Source organism: Lepidochelys kempii, chromosome 2 (genome assembly GCF_965140285.1).
Source record: "Lepidochelys kempii isolate rLepKem1 chromosome 2, rLepKem1.hap1, whole genome shotgun sequence".
In the NCBI taxonomy this organism is placed as follows: Eukaryota; Metazoa; Chordata; order Testudines; family Cheloniidae; genus Lepidochelys; species Lepidochelys kempii.
In genome coordinates this window covers 163152159-163176871 of record NC_136381.1, presented here as the reverse complement: position 1 = coordinate 163176871, position 24713 = coordinate 163152159, and the positions used below count along the sequence as shown (strand labels likewise).

Here is a 24713-nt window from a genome sequence, read left to right as displayed (position 1 = left end):
CTTTGGCCCAGAACAATCTCAAACAAAGATCTGTTGACACAGTGTAGCCAAGAGGATCTGAGCACCATCATTGCCAGGAGGTGTTGGATTGGCCATGTGCTTCAGATGGAAACGGATTCCATCACCAGAGTAGCAATAAGATGGACACCTGAAGGCAAGTGAAAACGAGGCCTCTTGAAAACAACATGGCAAAGAGCTGTGGAAGCTGAGCTGAAAATCCTGGGGCACAGTTAGGGAACCATTGAAAGACTTTCCAGAAACAGACAAGAGTGGAGGAGCTTCGTCACTGCCCTAAATGCCAGAGGCATAATAGGAACATGATGATGATGATGATTAGAGACCTGTCTCATTGACTACACTACACACCACATAATTTACAATGAATGAGAAGAAATTCTGTGCACAACAGTTTCCTTCACAGCGGTGCATATCACAACTGCAGTGAACGAAGCAAATCAGTTCTCTCCATAATGCTGTTTTGTTCCTAGCCAAGCTATATCTTGAATGAGGTAGGGCTCATGTGGGGGGGAAATAGTTTAAGATCATTTAATCACAGATCCTATTGTAATGATTACTCAGGCTAAGGCAGAGCTAAATTTGCGCAAATCACCTTCACATTATAATTTCCTGAGTTCTGAGTGTTTCACTTTGCAATCTTACCATTCTTGTGACATAAATTTGGGGATTTTTAATAGAATTTCCTACATTTTTAAATAAGAAAATATAGAAATTCCACCATTCAACTTCTTGTTAAATAGCTGTAGATTGCTCTATGCTGTGGTATTCATGCAATCCATGTGGCCTCCTTCCATACACAACTTTCCAGATTATTCAGAAGAAGACAGGATTCCTTTGGACACTTTTGCCTACTTCCTTACTTTGTATTATACACACTCATATGTTGTATGGAAGGAAGAATCTTGTCTCCTCTGCTTTTCACCTTCATTAATTGTAGATAAAAACACTGCACAGCCTACAAATTTTTTCAATCAACACACTCCTGTTCAAGCCCCATAAAGTACTGACTGACCATTAAGAGACTGCAAACTCCAGTCATGCACAAAATACAATTGTTAAAATCATATAACATTGACAAATGATAGTCAACTTTCACCGGCATTCTGAAAAGTCCATTTGCAATTTAGGGACTCTCTCCCTGCCAGATTTCAAGTGTTTACCATCTGTCCCTGCTGTGCTAGAGCTGTTCATAAAAAAAGTTGCCAACAAAACTTTTTAAGGGATAAAATATATTCCCCCCCCGCTATCTTTGTTCTTTTGCTCCCACGTCTGCCAGATTCTGAAAGAAAGTTGAAGATTGTATAAGCAATGGAAAATAAGCCTTTAAAATGAAATAAGTCTAACATCTTAAATATAGACATTGCTATATTCTCTACCTATAATATTACAAGTTACTGACTTTTGTGTTAATTTGCCAGACTGTAATGGAGGCTGCTCACTCAGATTGCCAGTGAAAATGTCAACTCTGCACTGGTAATCAGAGTTCCAGCCACCATCTTCTCTCTCATTTTTGTTGGGTGCAGAAATAGTCGTATATTCATATCAAAATTTGTACCAGTTATCAGTGTGTCAACACTCTCTGTATTTCTGCATGGCAAATTTGAGCCTGCTTTCTTGTTGCTTTGGTTTTCTGCTTACACGTGCCATGCAAAAATTGGAAAAATAAGCCCTTACTGTTGTAGCAAACTGAACAGCTGCCAAAGAATCAAGGAGTACAATTTGTATGTAAGAATTTTAGCTTTCTCCATTTGCCTATGGACTGTTCATGTAAGGAAGCTACTGCTAAAATTCTCTGGAAAGTTTCACAAAAGAACAAGGCTTGAGAACCTCATGCCTCCTGTAGTCCTGTAAGCCCGGTAAACAGACTGGCATGACATAAGGGGATCTCCAAAGCCCCACATCCAGAGAATTCCTCCAGCAGAGATAATGTGATAGGCTGCCTTCTAAGGACTCCTCACAAGCCCCGAGCTAGGGTTGTGCTAGGGGCAGGGTAGGAGAGGTATGTTGGGGTGGGGAACTTGGGATGCATAATGCAACTCTGCAGCCTATAGAGCAGCCCAAGGAGGTAACTGTGACTTAGGCTGTGTACACTTTGCCAGGGTCCTCTCGAGCCCCAAGAGCCGCCCAGGATTATTCTCCTCCCCCGGCATTGTGAGGGCTATGCTGCACCTCTAAGGGCATGTCTTCGCAGCCGAGTTTGCTCAACGTATAACTGGAGTGCTGTCCCTAAACCAGCTCCATCCACACACAATAATCACTAGTTCAAAAACTCAACTGCTGCTGATGCTTGAGGTAGTAATGCAGTGGGGATATAGTTACAGGCTACAGACTCAGGTTAGCACAACTCTTCCAGTGCTGATTCAGTCACTGTGCGCTGCTAATCCAAGCACTGTGTGCAGCTCCAGTGTTGCTTCACAGTGTGGCCACCCTACTCATCTGTGCTGCAATAAAACACCCACGGGTGGCCCCATTGTGGGGCTCAGGCTGGGCGGCTGTAAAATTGCAGTGTAGACGACCAGGCTCGGCTGGAGCCCGAGGGTCCCAGAGCTATTTTTAGCAGTGTAGTGCCTGCTGCTTCCCCACTGCTGAAATCTTCCCCATACACAGGGAAAGGCTTCCTCAGCAGGGAGCTGCCAGAGACTTTCTCCACTGCCTTCCCCTCACCAGAGCCTAGGGTGACCAGACAGCAAGTGTGAAAAATCGGGACAGGGGGTGGGGGGTAATAGGAGCCTATACAAGAAAAAGACCCATAAATCGGGACTGTCCCTATAAAATCGGGACGTCTGGTCACCCTACCACAGCCTTTCACTGCTGCAAGTAGCTAAAAACCACAGTATGGACACAGCCTGCCTTTCACTGTGATCTGTGACTACATGTAGCCTACACGCTTTAAGAGAGGCTTCAACACCATAGTATATGCAAACTGAGAGTCGTCATTTTGCAGGTCCCGTAGAATAGGCTGCTGGGGGAGCTGTGGGTCTGTCATGCTTTTAAAGTGATAGTGCATAAGAAACTGTCAAAATCTTGTTTTGGGGCATTCTTCTATTTCCTTTGTCGTCCTGGGCTCCCATAATGAAGACATAATTTTAGCATCAGAAGGGTCTTTTATTGATGTTCTGGATGTAGGTGTAGCCCACAGGACTAATATATTCCGAGGGCTGAGCTGAAATCAGATACACGTGGGAGCCATTAAAAACCTTCTGAGGGTGGCATTATATAAATCAGAAGAGTTGGCAGATTTTTGTAAAATATGACCAGGAAAAACCTTTTTGGATTATTAACAGCCAGAATCAAAATCAAAAGGCAAAAATTAAGTTTGTCCTCAAGCTTTACATTGCCAGATAAAAACAAATCTTGCTATTCCTGTAACTTTTTACTCAAAGTGCATAATGGAGATAGGCAGAAAAAAGAGTGGCTTTATGGAGTGTACTTTAAAGCCCATGAGCTTGGAGTAGTTAGTTACTGAGTATTGTAAAGAAGAGAGACAAAGAGGCATTGCTTGGTTTTAAGCAAGCAGATGTATTAAATTTAGTATGCAGAGGATTAACTGGTAGGGCCATGCTTTCACAGGAGGGCCCAACAGGTGCTCCTGCAAAAATGCACCCTTTTCCAATGAACCCACATAAAATGGTGAGTCATCTTTCAGTTGCCACATTGGTTGTGCTTTCTTTTGAAAGTCTGGCACTCAATATGTCTAATCAAGTTTGGACTACAGGACTTGCAGAGCAATATGCTATTTATTCACTGTGAGTGAGAATGGCAGTCTTGGCTCTTTATGAGATAATCAGTGTAAAGTCTACTCTTTGTGATCTTAACAGATTCATCTGAAGGACAAATCGAAAAAAAAAAGTCAACCACAACACTTATTGGTACTCATCCTCAATGAAGGCAATCAATGAGTCTGCTTGTAAAGTGCTACTTCTTATGAGTAAGAGAAACAGAATCAGACCCAAATTGTACACCTAAGGAGGCTTGCATTGTGCATGTAAGCATGACTAATTTAACTGAGTCAAAAGTGGACTGACGGGGTTGAGTTGGGCTGCTGTGCCCTTTATGTAATACAGGAGGATAGTGTATGTATCTAAGGTTTTAGAAAATAATGTATGGTGTTATACTGTATAAGTTATATAGTGGTAGTTTTAGCCTTCTTCAGGTTAAAATTATTTGAAATTAAAGACTGAGAGGAAATATTTTTTCAAAAGCGCCTATGTCCCATTTTCAAAAACAACTAAATCCTATCTTCAGAAGTGACTTGGGTACATAGGAGCCTAGCTTTAAATTTAAATTTACATTTAAATTCAATGAATAGTTGAAGAAGAAACCCAGTTTGAATGAAGCAAGGCTGGTAATCAGTTACTGATTTCTAGCTATCACTAACATTATGAAGTATTTTGGATACAGTTCCTTCTCTTTGAAATTGGATGTGTTTTTGAGAATCCAAATCAAATATAATAAATTCAGGTGGTCATAGTCAGTAAATGTAGAGTTCTGGACTTTTTTTTCCAGATTATGTAAACCGTTGATCTGCATGGTTAACAGCTGTCTGAAAGGCACGAGACCCTGTGAAATAGTGGGTGAAATGTCAGAAAGTATGTATTTGACTATACGATTCCTAGATTCAAGAAGGGACTTAGTACTTTGTGAAGCATTCTCCTTAGAAACTTTGGAAATCAGACTTGGAATGACTAAACCTAGAAGAGTAATGGTTTTATAATATGTCTTTCCCCCCATTCTCCCCTCCCCGCAGAGTTCCAGCAATTGACAGTTTCCAAAAAAGGAACTTTGGGGGGTATTTTAAGCTCAAATACTAAAATAATCAGTATCATGATCTCATATGAATCAGGTGGCCAAAAACAATCTTTGTATCCATAAAAATACTACTTTACTGGACAGATTTTTCTCTGGAATCATGCACTCTGGGCCAAACAATTACAGGGGTATGTATGGGCATGGAATCTGTAGTTTATACAAGACTGTGACACCCTACCAGCAAGAAATATATGAGCCTAGACTGTTTATGGGGTTTGGTAAGCTTTTCCTTGCTCTCTACCCAAAGTGGGCCTTATTGGGTATTATGAGATAATGAGTAAGTTCAAAGGTGATGTATGTGGTGGAAACAAAGAGGTTGTGAGTTATGATGATGTGCCAGTAACCTTCTGTCCTACTGTGTTTCTATACAGTTTTTCTAAATGATGTGTAAAAAATAATAATAATAAACTGGCAGATGGTAGACTCATCAATCTTCCACACTGAATGAATGGTTTAAATTAGTCATAGAGTGGAAAACAAAAATAAGAACATTTTATTGCTTTTTCAGGAAGGCACAGAGAAGGTCATAATCAGCAGGACAAAAATGACTCTTAGAGTGGATTAAAAGTGTTGTGAAAAGCCTGTTGTTATGGCTTCGGTTCCACCTTGAGTGCAACTAGTGTGAGATCAGCCAGTTAGTCAGCAGCAGTTCTGCTTATATCAGGGCAGTAATTCGATGGCAGGGATGATCCTTGAACTACAAATAAGGCTTTTTGGATTTGCTTTTCCTTTGCACATACCACATGAAGCAGCTCAGCAGCAGAGCAGAGTAGCAGTGCTTGGACTGAATGCTCTTTGTCAGCTCCATCTGGCCTGCTGTGTTTATACAAAGCTCAGGGACCAGGCGAGTCCCTTTGGAAATACAGTTGACTGTTTCATTGCTCTGGTTAAAATGCCCTAAGGCTGCTGAAAAATCCCTACAGTGAGGATGCTTTACCATCAAAAAAAGAAAGATTGTAGGATCCTTGTGTATCTGTCAAAAGCCTGGAGCCCTAGTTATTTGCAGTGGGTAATTGAGGGCATTGCAACTGCCAAAGTGTTTCCCCTTCTGAGACCAGAATGTATCAAAAGTATTTTTACATCAATCATGTCTCCTAAATTGGCCATGTATGAATGTTAAAATAATCCCAGATGCAAACTATCCTGGCTCCTCCATTCAGCCTCACAAAGTCACTGAAATTTAAGTCATCTTTTAAAAAGAAAGAGAGGACTAGGTGCTGGAGGGCCTCATTCTTCCTGGGGAGTTACTGTGAAGTTTTCCTGATGCCCCAGTCAGGATTTTTATCTCATCTGTCCATATCTGTCTGTCTAATCTGTCCCTCCTTTTGTCTGATCTCTTTGAGTGTTTATAAAGTGCCCATTGCAGTAGCATCTAAATACTGAACTCAGTATAGAGAGGTCTGAGAGGTGCCCTGGAGCAGTCAGTTCAGTTCTCAAATCTGCTCTAGATATGATCTAGGCAACTGATGTAAGCATATAAAACTGATTACAGATAGATCATAAAAACAAATCAAGAAACCATACTGATTTCAGTAAATGAAGGCTCTCTGTTAAATGCATGCAACAGTAATTTCAAGCCATTTTCAGGATATGGGTCAGGAAAACACAGATACTGCTTAGAATTCAAAAGTGAGGAATTGGATTCAATTTGTATTTTACATTGTCATCATATAAATTTCAGGACAAAAGTTGCATGCCCTTATTTATCATCTTGATCATTGTCTTGAATATTACATCCTCTTCCATCCCCCTGAGGCTGATTATTTAGATTGTAAACTCTCTGGTGCAGGGACTGTCTCTTGTATTGCAGTATATACACAATGTAGTAATAACTGGGGGAAAGAGGGGCAAAGAAATTTAATTCTACATTATCCCTCTTCTGTTCCAAGTGAATGAATAGACTAAATGATTCCACTCCCTGTTTGAAATTAGTACAGACTTTACACTTCCCATCTGCATATCCCAGGTAAAAACCAGACTGTCTTGTTATTGTGTAGTATAAGAACAAAGAGACACTTTGTTAAATTGAAAGGTAACATAATATGTTCAAAGCCAACAGGTAGAAATGCTTCTTCATATGGAATACACTGCCGTAGGAAGATGGTCATCAGGACAAGTACTGTGGCTGGATTTGAATTGATAAAATATTTTGGTTGATCAAAGGTCATTCTTCACCTGATGGGGTCGGCAGGGAATTCCTCACTCCCCATACCCAGATGCAACATTAAGCAATGAGCTAGATGTATCAGTGGGGGAGGGAGCAGGTGCCTCTGAAGCATCAGGCATTGGCCGTTGCTGGAACAAGATACTAGATTGAATGGATCAGTGGTGTAATCTGGTTTGGCAAATCCTGTGTTTCTTTGACTTTTCGCCTCTCCAGAATTGATTCTGCCATTACAAAGGGCTACAGAAAAAGCCTAACGTTCTTTCCAATGAGTGAACATAGGTCTTGTTGAAAACCTACCACATCGCCTTTAACAAGGCAGTGTTCAGCAGGGCAGAGGTCCTGGCTTATTTGATGTGTTTATGTTGTTTTCTTTTCTTTTTCATTTTAAAAACGCATTTAGTTGCTTAAAGCAAAATCTTATTTCCAAGAGCAACCCTGGAGAACAAGCAGCTGGGAAGTTGCCACATGCAAACAAGCACATAAAAGCCACGAATTAAAAGGAAAATGTAAATTTCTGAACCAATACTAATAACAGCAGCAAATTAGCATATTGATATCCTCTTTCATCGATACTATAAGCCTGTCAGATGAATGGAGAAGCAGGCCCCATGTTGTGCAGTGCATACTTTGAATTAAAACTTTACCAATTGTTCCTTTTTGAGTAACTGTCTTAAATACAGGTGGTATTTCTAGGACTGATCTATTCATGCTGAAATAGTGTTGTCATATTATGTGACAAGTAAACATATGGGGTTGGAGTAGAGAGGGATAATAGCTCTTCCAACATCACACATTTTATATAGTTGAGCTACCCACCCCGCTATCACCCTAAAATGGTTTGCCATCTGGGTACCTTCATTCCTACCTACAGAAATGCAAAATGCTGCCATTTAGAAACATTTTTTAACAACGTACCATAAAAATCCTATCTTCGCCTTTACCTAGGTTTTGAGTTATTTTGTTGTTCTAAGTTCTCAGATGTTTAAGGCCACAAGGGACCATTAGATCATCTAGTCTAACCTCATGTATAACATAAGCCAGAGAATTTCACCCAGTTTTCCCTGCACTGAGCCCAGTAATTTCCAGTTTACTAAAGAATATCTTCCAGAAAGGTATCCAGTCTTGATCTGAAGATACCAGGAGATAAACTTGCATTTTTAGTTTGTTCTGTGCCTAATCACTCTCATTCCATAAAAATAAAAGAAACAATAAGGACTTCTAATTACAATCATAGACCTATTCAAGATTCCCTTGTTATGGTTTAGGTGTCCTGTGCAGTGGTTTTGTGTTACACATAATCGGAGCACAATTCTGCTCTCACTTATAGCTGTTTGAGTCAGGAATCCCATTACCACAAAGTAAACCAGTGTCAAGCCTTCAGTATGATTCTTAATTGTTTGAACGGACACCTGTCTGAAAAAAAATGGGTTTCCAAATATATGTTGTATAAATTTGCTTCTTTGCCTCCCCCTTCCTTCCATGAAAAAAAGAGGTTTGAAATCATTGCTCTTGTACATCTGATTAAAAATAATTTCTCTTGTCTTTCTTTCTAGAAAATTTTAACTATGATTCCTACGGAGGAAGAAAAACAGAAGATCCAGGAGGCCCAGATGGCAAACCCTGACATCCCACTGGGGAGTGCAGAGCAGTTTCTTCTCACTCTTTCCTCCATCAGTGAGCTCTCCGCTAGACTCCAGCTTTGGGCTTTCAAAATGGATTATGAGCTAGTGGAAAAGGTAAACTTCTTCTGACTGGCAGCAGGCAATTTCAAGTCCTTGTTTCAGCTTGTTCAGTCTTTACTATTACATGGCTGGCTATGTTGTGTGTATGGTGAATGGATTGTTTTTAGCTTTTGTTTTGGTGACCAACAGGAGATGGGGTGGAAGAAGTGGGAACATTTTAGCTCTTTTTTACAAAAAAAAGTAAGGGTTATGTCTTCCTTCCTCTAATTAGGCAATAATGATTTAGGAACAAGGAATTTCCTGGGGATGAGGGCCCAATCCTTACATCCTTCTTACCCAGATATTATTCGGCAAAACACTTGTTGAAATCAGTGGGAGTTTTGCCTATGTAAAGACTTAGTATATCAAAATCTGGCTTATTGTGACCAGTGGAGCGAACTAATCACTATATTAATTCATTAGCTAATTTATAAGATCCCTGGGATCCCTCAAAGTTGTTATTGCTATTGTAAACTCTTGAAAGTGTGTGGGGAGAAAAATTAAGATTATCTCTCAGATGTTTTTCTAATTTTGCTCATTAACAGAATTACTTGTATGCAGGCACAACATTGCTGCACTTGTTGATGTGCACTATTCAGTCAAAGAGCCATAGAAGTATTTTGTGAATTGTTTGTGCAAACTGATGCAGGGTAGATTGTTGATGGATGAGTGAGGAAGAGTCAACATTGTTTGGGTGATTTCATACATTCGCTTGCTAACTTTCAACAGGTTTTTTATTTGATGCTTTGGAAAATTTTGAAATATTATTTTTAGCAAGTTCCTGACTGGCAAAACAGACAAACAGAATTCATCTGGTTTGAATGTTTTTTGGCCAAATTCATCTCTGATGTAACTACTGTACTTGCAGTGAAGTTTTACTAAGAATAAGCTTGGTCCGTGATCTGAGGCCTAGATAGTAATAGCTCAATCAATACAAAATCTCTTTATTTTCTGATTGGACTTCATGATATCCCACGCTGAAAGGAAATGCAAAAAATAATGTATTAGAATGCAGATTTCCTATCAGATCTTGCAAATTCCCTCCTCTTAAGGATTTTCCTCACAAAGTATTTACAAAAGATGTTCTTCTGCTGATATTAGCACTTTAGTTTCTAGACCCAGATTTCATCAGAGGTCCGAGTTTGGCTCTTCCTTTTTGTCATATTCTCTACCTCCTGAATTTTTATCAGTTTTTATCAGATTTGAGCCAGAGTCATTCTGCTGTTTTTGATATCTGTATGTGTGTAAAATAAAATAAATAAAATATTTCCATATGGTCAGATTTTAAAAAATTGTACATGTATACAAAAGTCACCATTAAAATGTCATCATATGCCAATAGTTACCATACGCATAACACAGAAATATTTGAGAAACAGTAGTTTTTTGCTGTATTTAGAATAGAAAATAATCATGGATCTCAGGTATTTTTTTGGTAAATGTATCATTTTAATGTCCTCCACTTTAAAGTAAGATCATATTTTAAGGCATAAATACAAGGGGAAAGTGGCAGAGTTAAGTTTGATTTTCAACGTTAGTCTCCATTTTCTGACTTTTCTGTGCTTGGCTCCTCAATATGGATATTGCATTAATGCTAATTCTTTGCACCAAATTATATGTAATTCAGATGCCATCAAATTATACAAAAATTTGACATCTTAAAAGACGTGACGTCTTAAAACAAGTTTGAATTTATTAGAAAGAGGTTGTTGATAATTCTCCTAAATCAAGAGAGAAAAGTCTTTAAACTCAGGACAGGGTGTGCAAATATATCTTCAGTGCTGACAATCTTAAAGGATTATAAATGAATGCAAACAGGTGCAATAATGAGAGTAGTTAAACTGGGAAAGAGAAGGATTCCCTTTCATTTCTCTTCAGCATAAAATGATTACACCTAAAGCCTGGTCGAACTGTAGACCATATGCTATCATTCGTTAAGGAAATTTCATACTTTTTCACAAAGTATAAATCTTTAGAATAAAAATGATAAAGTTGTGTCATAATTACTTTGGATCTGGAAAATGGTATTATAACCCTTTCCCCAATCATGAGTCTGTCTTGTCTATTTACATGGTAAATTCTTAAGGGCAGAGACTGTCTGTTGCACTCTTTGTACAGCACCTGGCACAGAGGGACCCTCTGTGGTCTCTGAGGCCTGGGTTGGTCTCTGGGCACTACTCTAATGCAGATAATAATAAATAAGAATATTCAACAGATGTATATAAGGGATTCTAAGATGGTATAATTTGCACATGAATTGGCTGGATGAAGATGTACATTAATTTAACTGAGGCAAACTTATTATGTCTAACATGATCGTGCTGGGAGCTACCTTGTTATCTAGCCCAGTATCAAGTAAGTTACACCATTTTAAGACTGTTGTACACACACACACACACACACAGCTTATACATGCTGAATTTAAATCAGTTTTTAAATCAAGTTAGTTAAACCTGTGAAAATCCCTGGGTTTGCAACTGATCTGTATTGATTTAGCTTGATTCAGTAATTTACCAAATGAAGCTAAATCAATATAAGCTTGCAAACCAGTTTAAGTGTGTCCACATAGGGGTTTGTACCAATTTAACTAAATCAATTTTACATGGGCCTCGTCTACACTTAACAGTTAGCTCACGATAATTACGTTGGCCAGGGGTGTGTGAAAAAATCACACCCCGAACATCATAACTATGCCAACCTGACCCCCAGTGTAGATACAGCTATGTCAACTTATACTTCCATTGGCATAGCTACCTTTGCTCAGGAAAGTGGTATTCCTACACCAATGGAAAAAACCCTTCCATGAGAAGAGGTTGCGTCTGCACTAGGGGGTTATGCTGGCACAGCTATGGTGACCTAGCAGCACAGTCTCCATAGTGTAAACATTAACCTTAAACTGGTGCAAGCTGTGTGTGTTTGTGTATGTAGGCAAGGCCTTAGACCCCCTTACTCCCATAGTCTGATGTGTAAATTATATCACCTCTGAATTTGTTCACCCTGCCAATATACCCAAAATAAAATGTACAGTACTCCTTTTCTTTTGATTTACACAAAATGGTAATATGATAGTGATTGTCAGTGCATTTTCTCTTGAAGCTCCCTGCACATGTTTATGATAAAATATCCCTATAATCTACAAATAATCCATCATGTTTCCACTAGGCAAAGAAATTCTCAGTTGTTTTGCCACTTGGCCTGAAATACTGAGGCTTAATTTTGGCTCCTCAGATCATCAACAGAGTGATAATTTGTAGAAAGAATGCTGGTTACAGATGACTAAGATGAAATTTGCTGATAGAAAGGACTGAGAACTGTATGTACCTTATTGTACATACAAAAGAAACAGCCCTTGGCCACCCAAAAAGACATAGAAATAAGCTCATTTATTTCAATTACTGTATATCTCTCTGCCTTTGAATTATACAGTGTAATCCATTTCCTGAGATAATGGAGCGGAATTGGTGTCTGTCAGTCTATATGCCTGCTTACCGATAACTTGCATGTACAGAAAGCACATTAAGAGTTTGCAGGTTAAAAAGTTAAAATTAGAGGCCATTTTGTAAAGCGTGACACTTCCGAGTTTTTTGAGTTTTCAAGTGACAGACTGATATACAGAAGTAGTCACATCTGCATCTCAGAGGTGGCCATCATTTGTAGGGACCAGTAGAGGCAGATTAAAGATGTCAAGTTACCAAATATTCTAGGTTTTCTTTGCTCTTGAAACATCACAAAAAATTAAGACATTTCATTAGTGGAGCTTTTTATGCCTCTAACTCAAACACAGCAGCCCCCTGCAGTGAAGCTTCTTCCATTTTCAATCATATAACATCCCTGTGACAAGGACACCAATCGCTTACGTGAACAAGCAACTTTAGGAAATATTTAATTTATTTCTCTGCTGAGTTTTTTTATGTGATTTAGTAGCTGCAGCATCACACAACTGCCAGTTCTCTGCAGGATCACTGTTTAGAACCTTTGCAATAATGAATCTAAAACATAGAATTAAGACAGAATGATCTATGAGAGCCTAAAATCTTCACTTTTTTTTAATGCCAGGAAGTTGCAGAACCACTTTTAGACCTGAAGGAAGGAATGGACCAGCTGGAGCATAATAAAACCTTGGAATTTATCCTTTCTACTTTACTAGCCATTGGGAACTTTCTAAATGGAACCAATGTAAGCTTTTGTCACCCTATTATTTTATTACTGACTATTATCACAGACTTTCCTCATCAGCTTCTGTACCTCGTATCACAGTTATCACCTAGTATATGTGTATTTCCAACACATACATGTAATTTAAAAAACAAAACCTACATTGTATGTTTCATTAATTCTATTTTCCCCCTTCAAAATAACCTCAGAGAGATTTGGAACCAGTCCTGGTCCCAATTTTATACCAGCATAACCCCATTGACTTCAGTGGAGTTGTTCTTGATACACACTACAAGAATCATCTCTTTGTTCTTTTCATTGCCAATGGAATGATCTAGGCATCTACTGACTCTTAAGAAGTATGTAAAATTGTATCAGAAAGAATCATATATTCTTCCTGCTCTGGGATTCTTTTTATTTAAAAAGAGTAATCTCTTCCCCTCACCCCCCTCATGCATTGTATATCTTAATAAATGTTTTCTTTCAGGAGATCTGTGTGGACAAAATAAACTTACTTTAAAAAAAAATTCCTTTCCTACACAGGCCAAAGCTTTTGAGTTAAGCTACCTCGAGAAGGTTCCGGAAGTCAAGGACACAGTGCATAAGCAGTCTCTCCTCCACCATGTCTGCACTATGGTGGTAGAAAAATTCCCAGACAGCACAGATCTTTATTCAGAAATTGGGGCCATCACTAGGTCAGCCAAGGTATGTCTGCGAACAAAAGAAGAAAAGCTCCTTGCATTTGCTACAGATGCCGGATCTTTATCAGTCTCCATAAGAAACGAAAAGATTTTAAATGTAACATTGAAGTTTTTTGATTTAATTCTTTTTTTTTTTCTCCCCTCCTCACAATTCTTCTTATGAATGTGGATTTTATGGAATTTTAAAGATACCAGTACTCTTATCTTTCTGGCTGTATCTCAGAGATATCTCTGAGATATCTTAGTATCTCAGTATACCCCTCAGATTGCAGCCATGCTCCTACATTGTCTATAAACCTGAAACAAATTCATTGCCTTTGTTGTGCTTTGATACAACTAGAAAAGAGTTATTCTAGAAATCATTGAAGTCATCATTATTTATTACATGGATTTATTATAATATTATTACAGAAATTAGGGACATATCTTTGTGAGTTTGTCCTTCGCTATTTTCAGGCTAGGATTTGATTTTATTGGTATTGCCCGATGGTTATTTTCTGGTATTGGGGAAACCATTTTTTTTTAAAGTAAATGTGTTTATTTAATTATGTCAAACTCATCAAGAGACCAAGAGGCACTGTTTTTTTCTTTTTCTTTTAAAAAAAACTACCTGCATCAGAAGAGTTTTAGAGAGACATGGTGGATAAGGTAATATCTTTTATTGGACCAGCTTCTGTTAGTGAGAGAGAAAAGCCTTTGAGCTTACACAGAGCTCTTCTTCAGATCTGGGCAATGTTCTCACAGGATATGTTACACAGGGATAACAAAATCTGCAGCTGGTCCAGATCAGCTGACTTGGGCTCACAGGGCTCAAGCTCCGGGGCTGAAAAATTGCCATGTAGATATTCGGGCGCCAGCTAGAGGCCAAGTTCTGGGACCCTGTGAGGGTTGGGGGCCCTGGAGCTCAGGCTCCAACCCAAGCCTGAATGCTTCCACAACAACCTTTAGCCCTGCAGCCCAAACCCCATGAGCACAAGTCAGCTGATCTGGGCCAGCCGCAGCCATGCTGCATGGCTTTTATCCCCATGTAGATGTATCCAGAGTGTCACAGCTAAATACAAGATGGATCAGATTATTTAGCAGCAGTCGTTAACACATATTTCAAGGGACCATTCAAGGTGAAATGGTCAGTTAACATCACAGTGGGTAAAGGAGAAAAAAAAGCTGGAGGAGGAGGAGGGGTTAGTGGTTTATAGACTGTTATCATAAGCCATAAATCCAGTGTGTCTATTCAATCCCTGATTTTTAGTGTCTAGCAAAGTTATGAAGTTAAGCTCCCATGCTCTTCTTTTGAAGGTGTCGTAAAGGTTTTCTTTGAGGATGAGGACTGAGAGATCAGATATAGTGTGATGGCTTTGTGAAAAACGTTCACCCACATGATATGGTGTTTGTCTTTTATCATGTGTAAGTTCATTCAAAAATGTAGTGATTGTCTGGTTTTACCCAAATAGTTGTTTTAGGGGCATTTAGTGCACTCGATGATGTACACCATATATTATGATAGGCATGCATAGGACTCATGGATCTTGAAAGTTGTGGGAGTTGTTGGTCATTGTAGCAGTGAAGATATGTGTACAGGTTTTGCATCTGTTGTTCTGGCAGGGTCTGGTGCCACTTTGAGTTGGTGTGTTCTGGTCTGTGGGGAGCTTGCTTCTGATGATGAGGTTTGACAGGGTGGGGGACTGTTTGAAGGGCAGAAGAGGGGTATGTTCACACCTGGAATACTGCATGCACTTCTGGTTGCCCTATTTCAAAAAACATATATTAGAATTGGAAAAGGTACAGAAGAGAGCAACAAAAATGATTGTGGGTGTGGGACAGCTTCCATGTGAGGAGAGATTTAAAAAGACTGGACTATTCAGGTTGGAAAAGAGATGACAGAGATCTATAAAATCATGAATGGTATGAATAAGTTGTTTACCCCTTCACATAACAGAAGAACCAAGGGGTCACCCAATGAAATGGTAGGCAACAGGTTTAAAACAAATAAAAGGAAGTATTTCTTCACACAGTGCACAGTCAACCTGTGGAACTCGTTTCCAGGGGATGTTGTGAGGCCAAAAGTATAAGTGGATTCAGAACAAGAATTCTGTACATTCATGGAGGATAGGTCCACCAATGGCTTTTAGCCAAGATGTTCAGGGATGCAGCCCCATACTCTGGGTGTCCCTAGGCCTTTGACTGCCAGATGCTGGGACTGGACGACACAGGATGGATCACTTGATGGTTGTTTTGTTCTGTTCATTCCCTCTGAAGCATCTGGCATTGGCCACTGTTGGAAGACAGGAGACTGGGCTAGATGGACCATTGGTCAGACCCAGAATGGCCATTCTTATGTTCTTTATGAGAGGAAAAAAAATTTCCCTTTTCTTTTCTTTGTTTAGTTTTTTTACTGCCAGAGGCTTGGGATGAGGGAACAACAGTCCCCAAATTTTGTTCTTGTCCTAACATAATATCTCTGTGCTGTACTAACATACTTCTAGGGTAGAGCTTCATTAGAAAGCCATATTTCATATGGAAAGAAGGTGCATTTAAGCTTTTTTCTCACTATTGACAGCTTACAGTGTGATTCTACTCTGCAAAAGATGTAATAATGGCACTTTCCTCCTCGACAGATTTGCTCCTTCTGTGTGTCTACTATGTGTGTGTCCTATCTACTGACTTAAACAGTGACAAAAATAAATCTTACTTCTCCTTACTCCTGTTAGCTCTGCAGAGCCAACACAAACATCAGCAGGGAGTGGGATTCTATTCCATTTTGTGCAACATTAATTGCATTCATTAGTAAATGCCAAAGAGTCAGGCCTGTGGAAACCACTAAAGGCACTGGAGCTGCACAGGTATAGCCAAATGCCTAAATCTTCCAGTCCCCAATGTGGCACACAGTGTGTGACAAAGACCCAAAATTGGGGCACAGAGATAATCTTTATGCAGGAAACGTACAGTTGGGTGGGTTTCTTCAGTGTATTCCTTCCTTTCCTTCAATGTATAACCTCAGCTTCATGCATCTTTAATTCTTATGTAAAGGATTTTCAACAGTAAAAGTGAGCGGAGGCCAAATTGGTGTGGAGCAGAGGGAACTGTGGGTCTAAGAAGAGTGACATCCCTTATAGTGAGGGACATTTTGTCTTTGTCTTTATCCCTTTGTCACTGAGAATATAAATTTGAAGTCATAGGGGGCTGTACAGTTGTCACTGCGGACAAATTTAGTCTTTAGAGCTTTTATTACTGAAAGTGATATTCATGAGGGAAAGAATCCAACTTGACTCCCAGAGTCAAGTTGAATTTTCTGATCTGTAAGTTAGAAACAACATGTTTTTTTTATTTTTAAACTGCATACATGGAATATGGAATCATTGAGAGATAATCAACATGGGAATCCAGAATGCAATTATTACAGAATCGCTTTTCACGGACATGGGAATAGCTCAGACCAGTGATCCATCTATTTTAGTATCTTGTGTCTGGCAGCGGTCAATATCAGCTCCTTCAAAGGAAGGTGAAAGAAACTCAGCAGTAGGTAATTACAGGATAACCTGCTCCCTGGTTATGTTTCTTCTTTGAGTGATTGCTCATGTGTATTCCACAATAGGTGTGCGTGCTCACCACATGCACCGGTGCCGGAAGTTTTTCCCCGGCAGAACCCGTAGGGGGAGCACCCCAGCGACTCCTGGACTGGAGTCTCCATGGCACGGTATAAGGGGCGCTGCGTGCTTCCCCCACCCTCAGTTCCTTCTTGCCGCCAGTGAAGGTGAATCGGAACTGCTCTGCTCCAGCTTCGCTGTAGCTCGTCCCCACAACTTTTCGTTTGTTCAGTGCTAGTACCTGTAGTCAGTTAGTTGTTCCAGTTAGTTAGAGTGCCCGATCCGGGGCATGCCCCACGTCCCGGATTTTAAGTCATGCTACTCTTGTAGGCGTTCTATGCCAAGGAGTGACCCGCATGCGGACTGTTTATGCTGTTTGGATGAGACTCACATCAGCGATCGTTGCAAGGTTTGCAAGTCATTCAAGCCTTGGACTAAAAGAGAAAGGGACATCAGGATCCAGGCCATTCTCATGGAGTTGGTGCTGACCCCGACTCCAGAGGTCAAGCTTAAGTTCTGCATGATCTCCCTGGCCTCCATCATCCCCTCCATCATCCCCTCCATCATCGACCCTGGGAATTGGTACTTGGCCCTGGACCTATACGATGCATATTTCCACATCCATATATACAAGGGGCACAGGCGCTTCCTCCGTTTCCTGGTGGGACAGAACCACTACCAGTTCACGGTCCTCCTATTTGGCCTATCCACTGCCCGCAGGGTGTTCACGAAATGTATGTTGGTGGTGGCTGCCTACCTCAGGCACCGAGGGGTCCAGATCTTTCCCTACCTGGACGATTGGCTGGTCAAGGGCAGCTCCCGGTCGCAGGTGCAGGATCACGTGATGCTCCTATTGTCCACGTGTGCCACCTTGGACCTGTCAGTAAACAACACCAAGTCCATATTAGTCCCAGTCCAGCGCATAGAGTTTATCGGGGCGCTCCTGGACGCCTCGACGGCCACGGCCTCCCTCCCACCAGACAGGTTCAAGACCCTAAAGGGGCTCATCGACTCAGTCATGAATTTCCCTGTGACAATGGCCAGAGTGTGCCTCTAGCTCCTGCGTCACATGTCGGCGTGCACGTACGTGGTCTGCCATGCCAGGCTCCAAATGAGGCCCCTCCAGTTGTGGTTGGCCTCGGAGTTCTCCCAGGCCCAGATCAGGATGGACAAAGTCCTCACTGTGCCCAACCCAGTGATCGCCTCCCTGCAGTGATGGTCCTCCCTGAGCAACATGCTCCAAAGTGTCCCCTTCCAGGACATGACCCCGTCATTGGAGCTGGTGTCCGATGCGTCGGACCTGGGTTGGGGAGCCCACATGGGGACCGTTCAGACCCAAGGACTGTGGTCGGCCACAGAGTTGCCCCTACACATAAAAGTCAAAGAGCTCAGGGCTGTATGCCTGGCATGCTTGGCCTTCTGCTCGCACTTACAGGGCAAGGTGGTCAGGGTCTTCATGGACAACACAGCCTTGATGTTCTACATCAACAGGCAAGGTGGGACCCAGTCCTCGGCCCTCTGCCGCGAAGCCCTCAGACTGTGGGACTTCTGCATAGCACACGACATCTCCCTGAGGGCCTTCCACCTGCCGGGTGCCCACAACACGTGGGCCAATTGTTTGAGCAGGGACTTCTCCTCCCAACACGCGTGGTCTCTCCACCCGGAAGTGGCTCACCAGCTCTTCCGAGTGTGGGGAACTCCCCAGGTGGACCTGTTCGTGATGAGGCAGAACAGGTGTTGCCCCCGGTTCTGTTCCGGGGGGGTCTGGGATGGGGCGCTATCTCAGATGCCTTCCTCCTGTCCTGGTCAAGCCAGCTTCTCTATGCCTTCCTCCCATTCCCTCTCATCAGCAGGGTCCTGGAGAAAGTAAAAATGGACAAGGCACAGGTCCTCTTAATTGCCCTGGCATGGCCCCAACAGCATTGGTACGGGACCCTCATGGGCCTGGTGGTGGCCCCGCCGCTGCCGCTCCGTCCGGACCTGCTCTCCCAGGACCAGGGCCATCTCTTCCATCCCAACCTAGCGGCTCTCCACCTCACGGCGTAACTGCTCGATGACTAGGTGGGGAGCAGCGGACGTGTTCAGAGGGGGTCCAACGCATCCCCCAGAAACCAGGCTGCCCTCCACATGCCGCGCCTACTGGGCAAAGTGGTCCAGGTTCTGTAGATGGGCTGCCGAGCAGGGTGTTTCCCCAGTGGCCGTCCTATCCAGCTTATCCTGGACTACCTCCTTCATCTTAGAGCCCAGGGCCTGGCGTCCTCATTGGTCAAGGTGCATCTGGCAGCCATATCGGCCTTCCATCCGCTGGTGCAGGGACACACGGTGTTCTCACATGCTATGACTGGGCGGTTCCTTAAGGGGTAGGACCATCTTTTTCCATATGCTAGGCCTCCTGTTCCACAGTGGGACCTGAACTTGGTGCTATCCCGTCTCACGGGGCCCCCGTTTGAACCTCTGGCCACGTGCTCTTGGTCTCACCTCTTGTGGAAGGTGGCCTTCCTGGTTGCTATCACGTCGGCCCGGCGGGTCTCAGCGCTCAGGGCTTTGACCTCCGAACCCCCGTACACAGTTTTCCATAAGGATAAGGTTCAGCTCTGCCCACACCCCGCATTCCTCGCTAAGGTGGTCTCCGCCTATCACATGGGCCAGGACATTTTCCTGCCTGTCCTCTGCCCTAAGCCTCACGCATCCAATGAGGAACGCCGCTTCACATGCTCGATGTGCATAGGCCGCCGGCCTTCTACCTGGAACGGACTAAGCTGTTCAGGAAGTCCTCTCAACCGTTTATTGCCTCGGCTGAGCGCATGAGGGGTCAGTCGATTTCCAATCAGTGCTTCTCCCATTGATCACCTTGTGCATTCGCACCTGTTATGATCTGGCGGGTGTTCCCCCACCACCGATTGTGAAGGCACACTTGACTCGGGCCCAGGCCTTGTCGCTGGCTTTGTGGCCTACGTCCCTATCCAGGACATTTGTAGGGCCGCTACTTGGTCTTCAGTTCACACGTTTACCTCTCACTATGTGATCATCTCCCAAACTAGGGATGGCGCCGGGTTCGGAAGGGCTGTACTCCGTCCCAGGAATCTGTGAACTCCTACCCACCTCCAACAGATATAGCTTGGAATTACCTATTATGGAATACACATGAGCAATCACTCGAAGAAGAAAAGACAGTTACCTTTTCCGTAAGTGGTGTTCTTTGAGATGTGTTGTTCATGTCTATTCCACATCCCACCCTCCTTCCCCTTTGTCGGAGTTGTCTGGCAAGAAGGAACTGAGGGTAGGGGGAGCATGCAGCTCCCCTTATACCGTGCCACGGAGGCACCATGCCAGGGGTCACAGTGGTGCTCCCCTTACGGGTACTACTAGGGGAAAAACTTCTGGCACCGGTGCACGTGGCAAGCGCACACACCTATTGTGGAATAGATATGAGCCACACATCTCGAAGAACGCCAGTTACGGAAAAGGTAACGGTCTTTTTCCTAATAATCCCCAATAACTGGAGGTTGGCTTATTTCCTCAAACAGGAGATATTATAAACCTTCCAAAACTCTTGCTTTGCTTTTTAAAAAATACTTACTATTAGAACCCTAGATATTTTTCTTGTGCATATAAATGTTCAGTCTTCTTTTGCATCCTGCTATGTTCTTGGTCTCAGTGATATCTTTTAACAATGAGTTCCAAAGTCTTATTGTGCATCGAGTAGAAAGTATTTCCTATTATCAGTTTTGAATTTGCCAACTTTCTGTTTCATTCTTGCGACATATTGACTGACTGACTTAACAACCCTAATTTCTTCAATCTTTCTTCTTCATTTTTCCATACTCTAATTATTTTCACATCTGTCTTTGAAGCCTCTCTATATACTTTTTTTGACATGGGATGAAAGAAACTTAAAACAGTATTCCAGGTGAGGATTTATCTAATGGCATTATAATATATTCCATATTACTTTCCATCCCTTTCATTAAGCATCCTGACATTTTGTTTGTTTTTTTAAGTGCTGCTGCACATTTTACTGTAGTCTTTATGGAGCTGTCCATAATGATGGCCAGGTATTTTCCTGAGTGGACACAGTTAATTTAGAACTCAGCAAGGTGTCTGGGCAGTTCAGATTATTCACTGTTCTGTGCATTACTTTGTATGCATCAACACTGAATTTTATCTGCCACAATGTTACCTATTTACTTAGCTTGATTAGATCTCTCAAGTTTCTAAAATCTTCTGAAGCCCTGACTAATCGAAATAAATTTCTGTTACCGGCAGATTTTCCCCTCTCAGTGCTCACCCTCTTTTCCATATATTAATCAAGATATTAAGCAACAAAAGTTCTAGTACAGAGCCTTGTGATATTGTGCTGTTAATGTTGTGCCATGATGAAAAGTGACTGTTTATTCCTCTGCTTTGTTTTCTCCCTCTTGGCTAGTTTCTGATCCGTGACAGTACTTTGCCTCACATCACATGACTTCTTAGTTTTGTGACTAGCTTCCTGTGAGGGACTTTCTCAGAGACCTTTTGAAAGTCTAAATTAATTTTGTTTATTTGTTCTCATGTGTCCACTATTTTATTGGCACATTGAAAGCCTTTGAATAGATTTGTGAGACACGGTTTTCTTTTGCAGAAACTGTGCTGTTTAGAGTCTATCATATCATAATCATCTAAATGTTTTATAATTATGTTTTTAACATCATTTCAACCAGTTTACCAAGTATGGAAGTAAGGCTTGTTGCTCTATAATTTCCTGGCTCAGCCCTCACACCTTTTTTAAAAATATGGGACATTTGCTACCTTCTAGTCCTCCAATATAGTAGCTGATTTTAACGAGAGATTGCCTAGTTTTGCTAGCAGCTTAATCATCTCATTCTTAAGTGTCTTCAGAACTTTACGTGTGCACCATCTGGGCCTAGTGATTTGTTCCTTTTTAATGTATCAATTTGTTCCAATGCCTTTTCTTCGGACACCTCAGTCTCTGGTAATACCTCATCTTCATTACCAGAAGAGAGAAGGCCTGGGGTAGGTATTTCCCTAACATCCCCTGGGGTGAAGACTGATGCAGGGAAATTACTTAGTTTCTCAACAATGTCCTTGTCTTCCTTAATTTCTCCCTTTAATCCTTGGTGATCCAGCAGACTCACAGATTCTCCAACAGGCTTCCTGCCTCTAATATACTTAAAAACTTTCTTGGTACACCGGACCCTCGCTAAAACGCATGTCTAAATAGCGTGAATTCACATATAACACAGTAACAGCCATGGATCCCAAATGTAATTACTTTATTTGGAATTCATTTTAACGCAGTCCCCGCTATAACACAGTCCGCACGTTAATGCAGAACCATGCATGGATCCCAAATCCTGCATTCTAGTGAGGGTCCGGTGTATTTATTTTTACACCTTTAGTTACTTACTCTGTAGATTTCATCATAGGTCTTCTAGTTTTCTTCTTACATATTGACTGTCACAGTTTATGGTTTCACTAGGATTAGATTTCCATTTTCTAAAGGATCTCTTTTTGGCTCAGATAACTTTCTTATGCCTCGCCAGTTGGCTGTACTGGTTTACTTCTTGTTTCCCTTGCTTCTTTTTTGTGTTTAGAGGTTAAAGCACACTTTAAATTGTGACTCAGTTAATTACTAAAAGGATGAAAACTATTGTTGAACATATAAGAAGAACTTATCCTCCAAAATCTATCATAGACTTTTATCTGTGGGCTCTGAAAAGAAGTCTGTATCCTGCAGTTTCAGGAAGTGGAAGAAATCCCAATCTACATTTGCAGTTTCTGAGAGTTTCTAGATCCAAAGCCATACAAAACTGCACCCAGCATTTCAGTCTGTGGTTTGCTACTCTGAGTGGCCCTGCCCAAAGCAGATGATATTCTAAAAGGTCAAACAAAATCACAGTAAGGGAAATTATGGCCTTAATCCTCCCTATAATGCCCAAGGTCTTCCTCTTTGGGATATTCCTGCACATATTGTACCAGTGATGGATTACTGAATTAAGCTCTAGTCCCCCTTCATCTTTGCCACAAATCAAAGCGTTAGGACATGGAAACCTTCCATCCTGCCCTCTTCAATGGAATGGTCAGAGACAGTATGTGAAATCTGGTTTAGGAAAACTGGCATAAATGAAGAATCATTATTTCACTGATGATTACACTGCACTTTGGGCTCCAGTTCATCTATAAGCATCTTTCTAAAACTTCAAGGAGACCCAAGCCACAAAAGGCTAAACAATTTCCATCATGTAGAAAAACAGAGATGCCCCTTCCCTTGGGATGAACATCAATGTGAGAATTCCCTAACTGTTATTTTTTTTTAAATAAAACAGCCTGGCACATCTGAAAAGGGTTGAAAAGACATGAAACAAGGCAGTAAAATCCCTTGTGAAGCCTGTGGATCATCTCCAAAAGACCAAACAAAGTCACAGTTATCCGCAATGGTGATGAGAACACACCTGGGTGAGTGGAAACTCACTACAGAAGTCTAAAACAATACAATGCCATATTATTACCATACAAAATTGTGTAGAGCAGGGACCATTGACATTTTGACCTACTGGAATTTTGTATACAAAGCTATAGTAATATCATCACATAAATAACTCAATTAAATACAAACTACTCGTAATATAACTCACCAGACATAAATCCCCCCAACCCTTCAGAACCATTCCCTCAGAAAAGACCTATGTAAATAGGCTTTACAAACATATCTTTTGTTCTTCCTTTTAAAAAAGCTGTTTGTTTGCAGCTGGTACTGCCCTAGTACTGATATACCCAACACAAAGGCAGGGTTTCAGGCCTCCAGATTTCTGTGCCTCTGTCAATGCTGTTCCTCTCAGTGTAACAAGATGAGGCCGGGTTTGCATTGGTATCTTTTCTTTGGAGTCAGTCGATGTTAGTGAAAAAAATCCTTGTAAAAATTCCCTTATCTAATCATCTCCATGCATCTGAAGATCTAAAGCCAGCTCCACAGCTAACTTATAATTGTCCTATTCTCCCTCTGAATCACTTATTTATAAAATGCCACACTCCCAGCAGGCTATGTTTGATTCTTCCAGCAAGACTCTCAAATTACTTGCGGATATTAGACAGTGGAAAAGCAGGTGATTTTGAAGAGTAAGCATGAGGAAATGGGAGCAACACAAACAAGGGAGTAGCAATTACTTTCAGGAAAGAACTGCTGATTGTACTGACACAGATGCAGGGGGGACAGGAAGGCTGCAACTAGAGCAGAGTGAGCCAAAGGACTCCGCTTGGATTTATGGGGAGAAGGAGTGGGTGAAACACAAGTGCTTTTCTGGTATGTTATGGCTCCTGTTTAATCTGACTGAAAGCAGAGAGAAATATTACCCCTAGCCAGGGTGGTGGTGGTAGGGATGGGAAGGGAAGATCAAATGGTGCTTCAAACTTGGACTCAGTGATATCTGTTCTTGTCTCTGTGCACAAGGGGGTATCTGTGTATACTGTCCTTTACAGTTAAAATATATTTTGTATATATATTTTAAGACAAGAAATCCATACATTTTCTACCAAATACGGTGTCAGGTGCAAGGACATT

At 41.5% G+C, this 24713-nt stretch overlaps 1 protein-coding gene across 6 annotated transcripts in view; it reads left to right on the top strand.

Moving 5' to 3' along the window:
- Positions 1 to 24713, top strand: part of FHOD3 (formin homology 2 domain containing 3) — a 627020-nt gene that overhangs the window by 551164 nt on the left and 51143 nt on the right. For all 6 annotated transcript variants that reach the window (XM_073332694.1, XM_073332693.1, XM_073332692.1 and 3 more), the window contains 3 exons: positions 8548 to 8730; positions 12772 to 12891; positions 13414 to 13575. In XM_073332694.1, coding sequence (XP_073188795.1) covers positions 8548 to 8730; positions 12772 to 12891; positions 13414 to 13575 — 465 coding nt within the window. The remainder of the gene's footprint in view (positions 1 to 8547; positions 8731 to 12771; positions 12892 to 13413; positions 13576 to 24713) is intronic.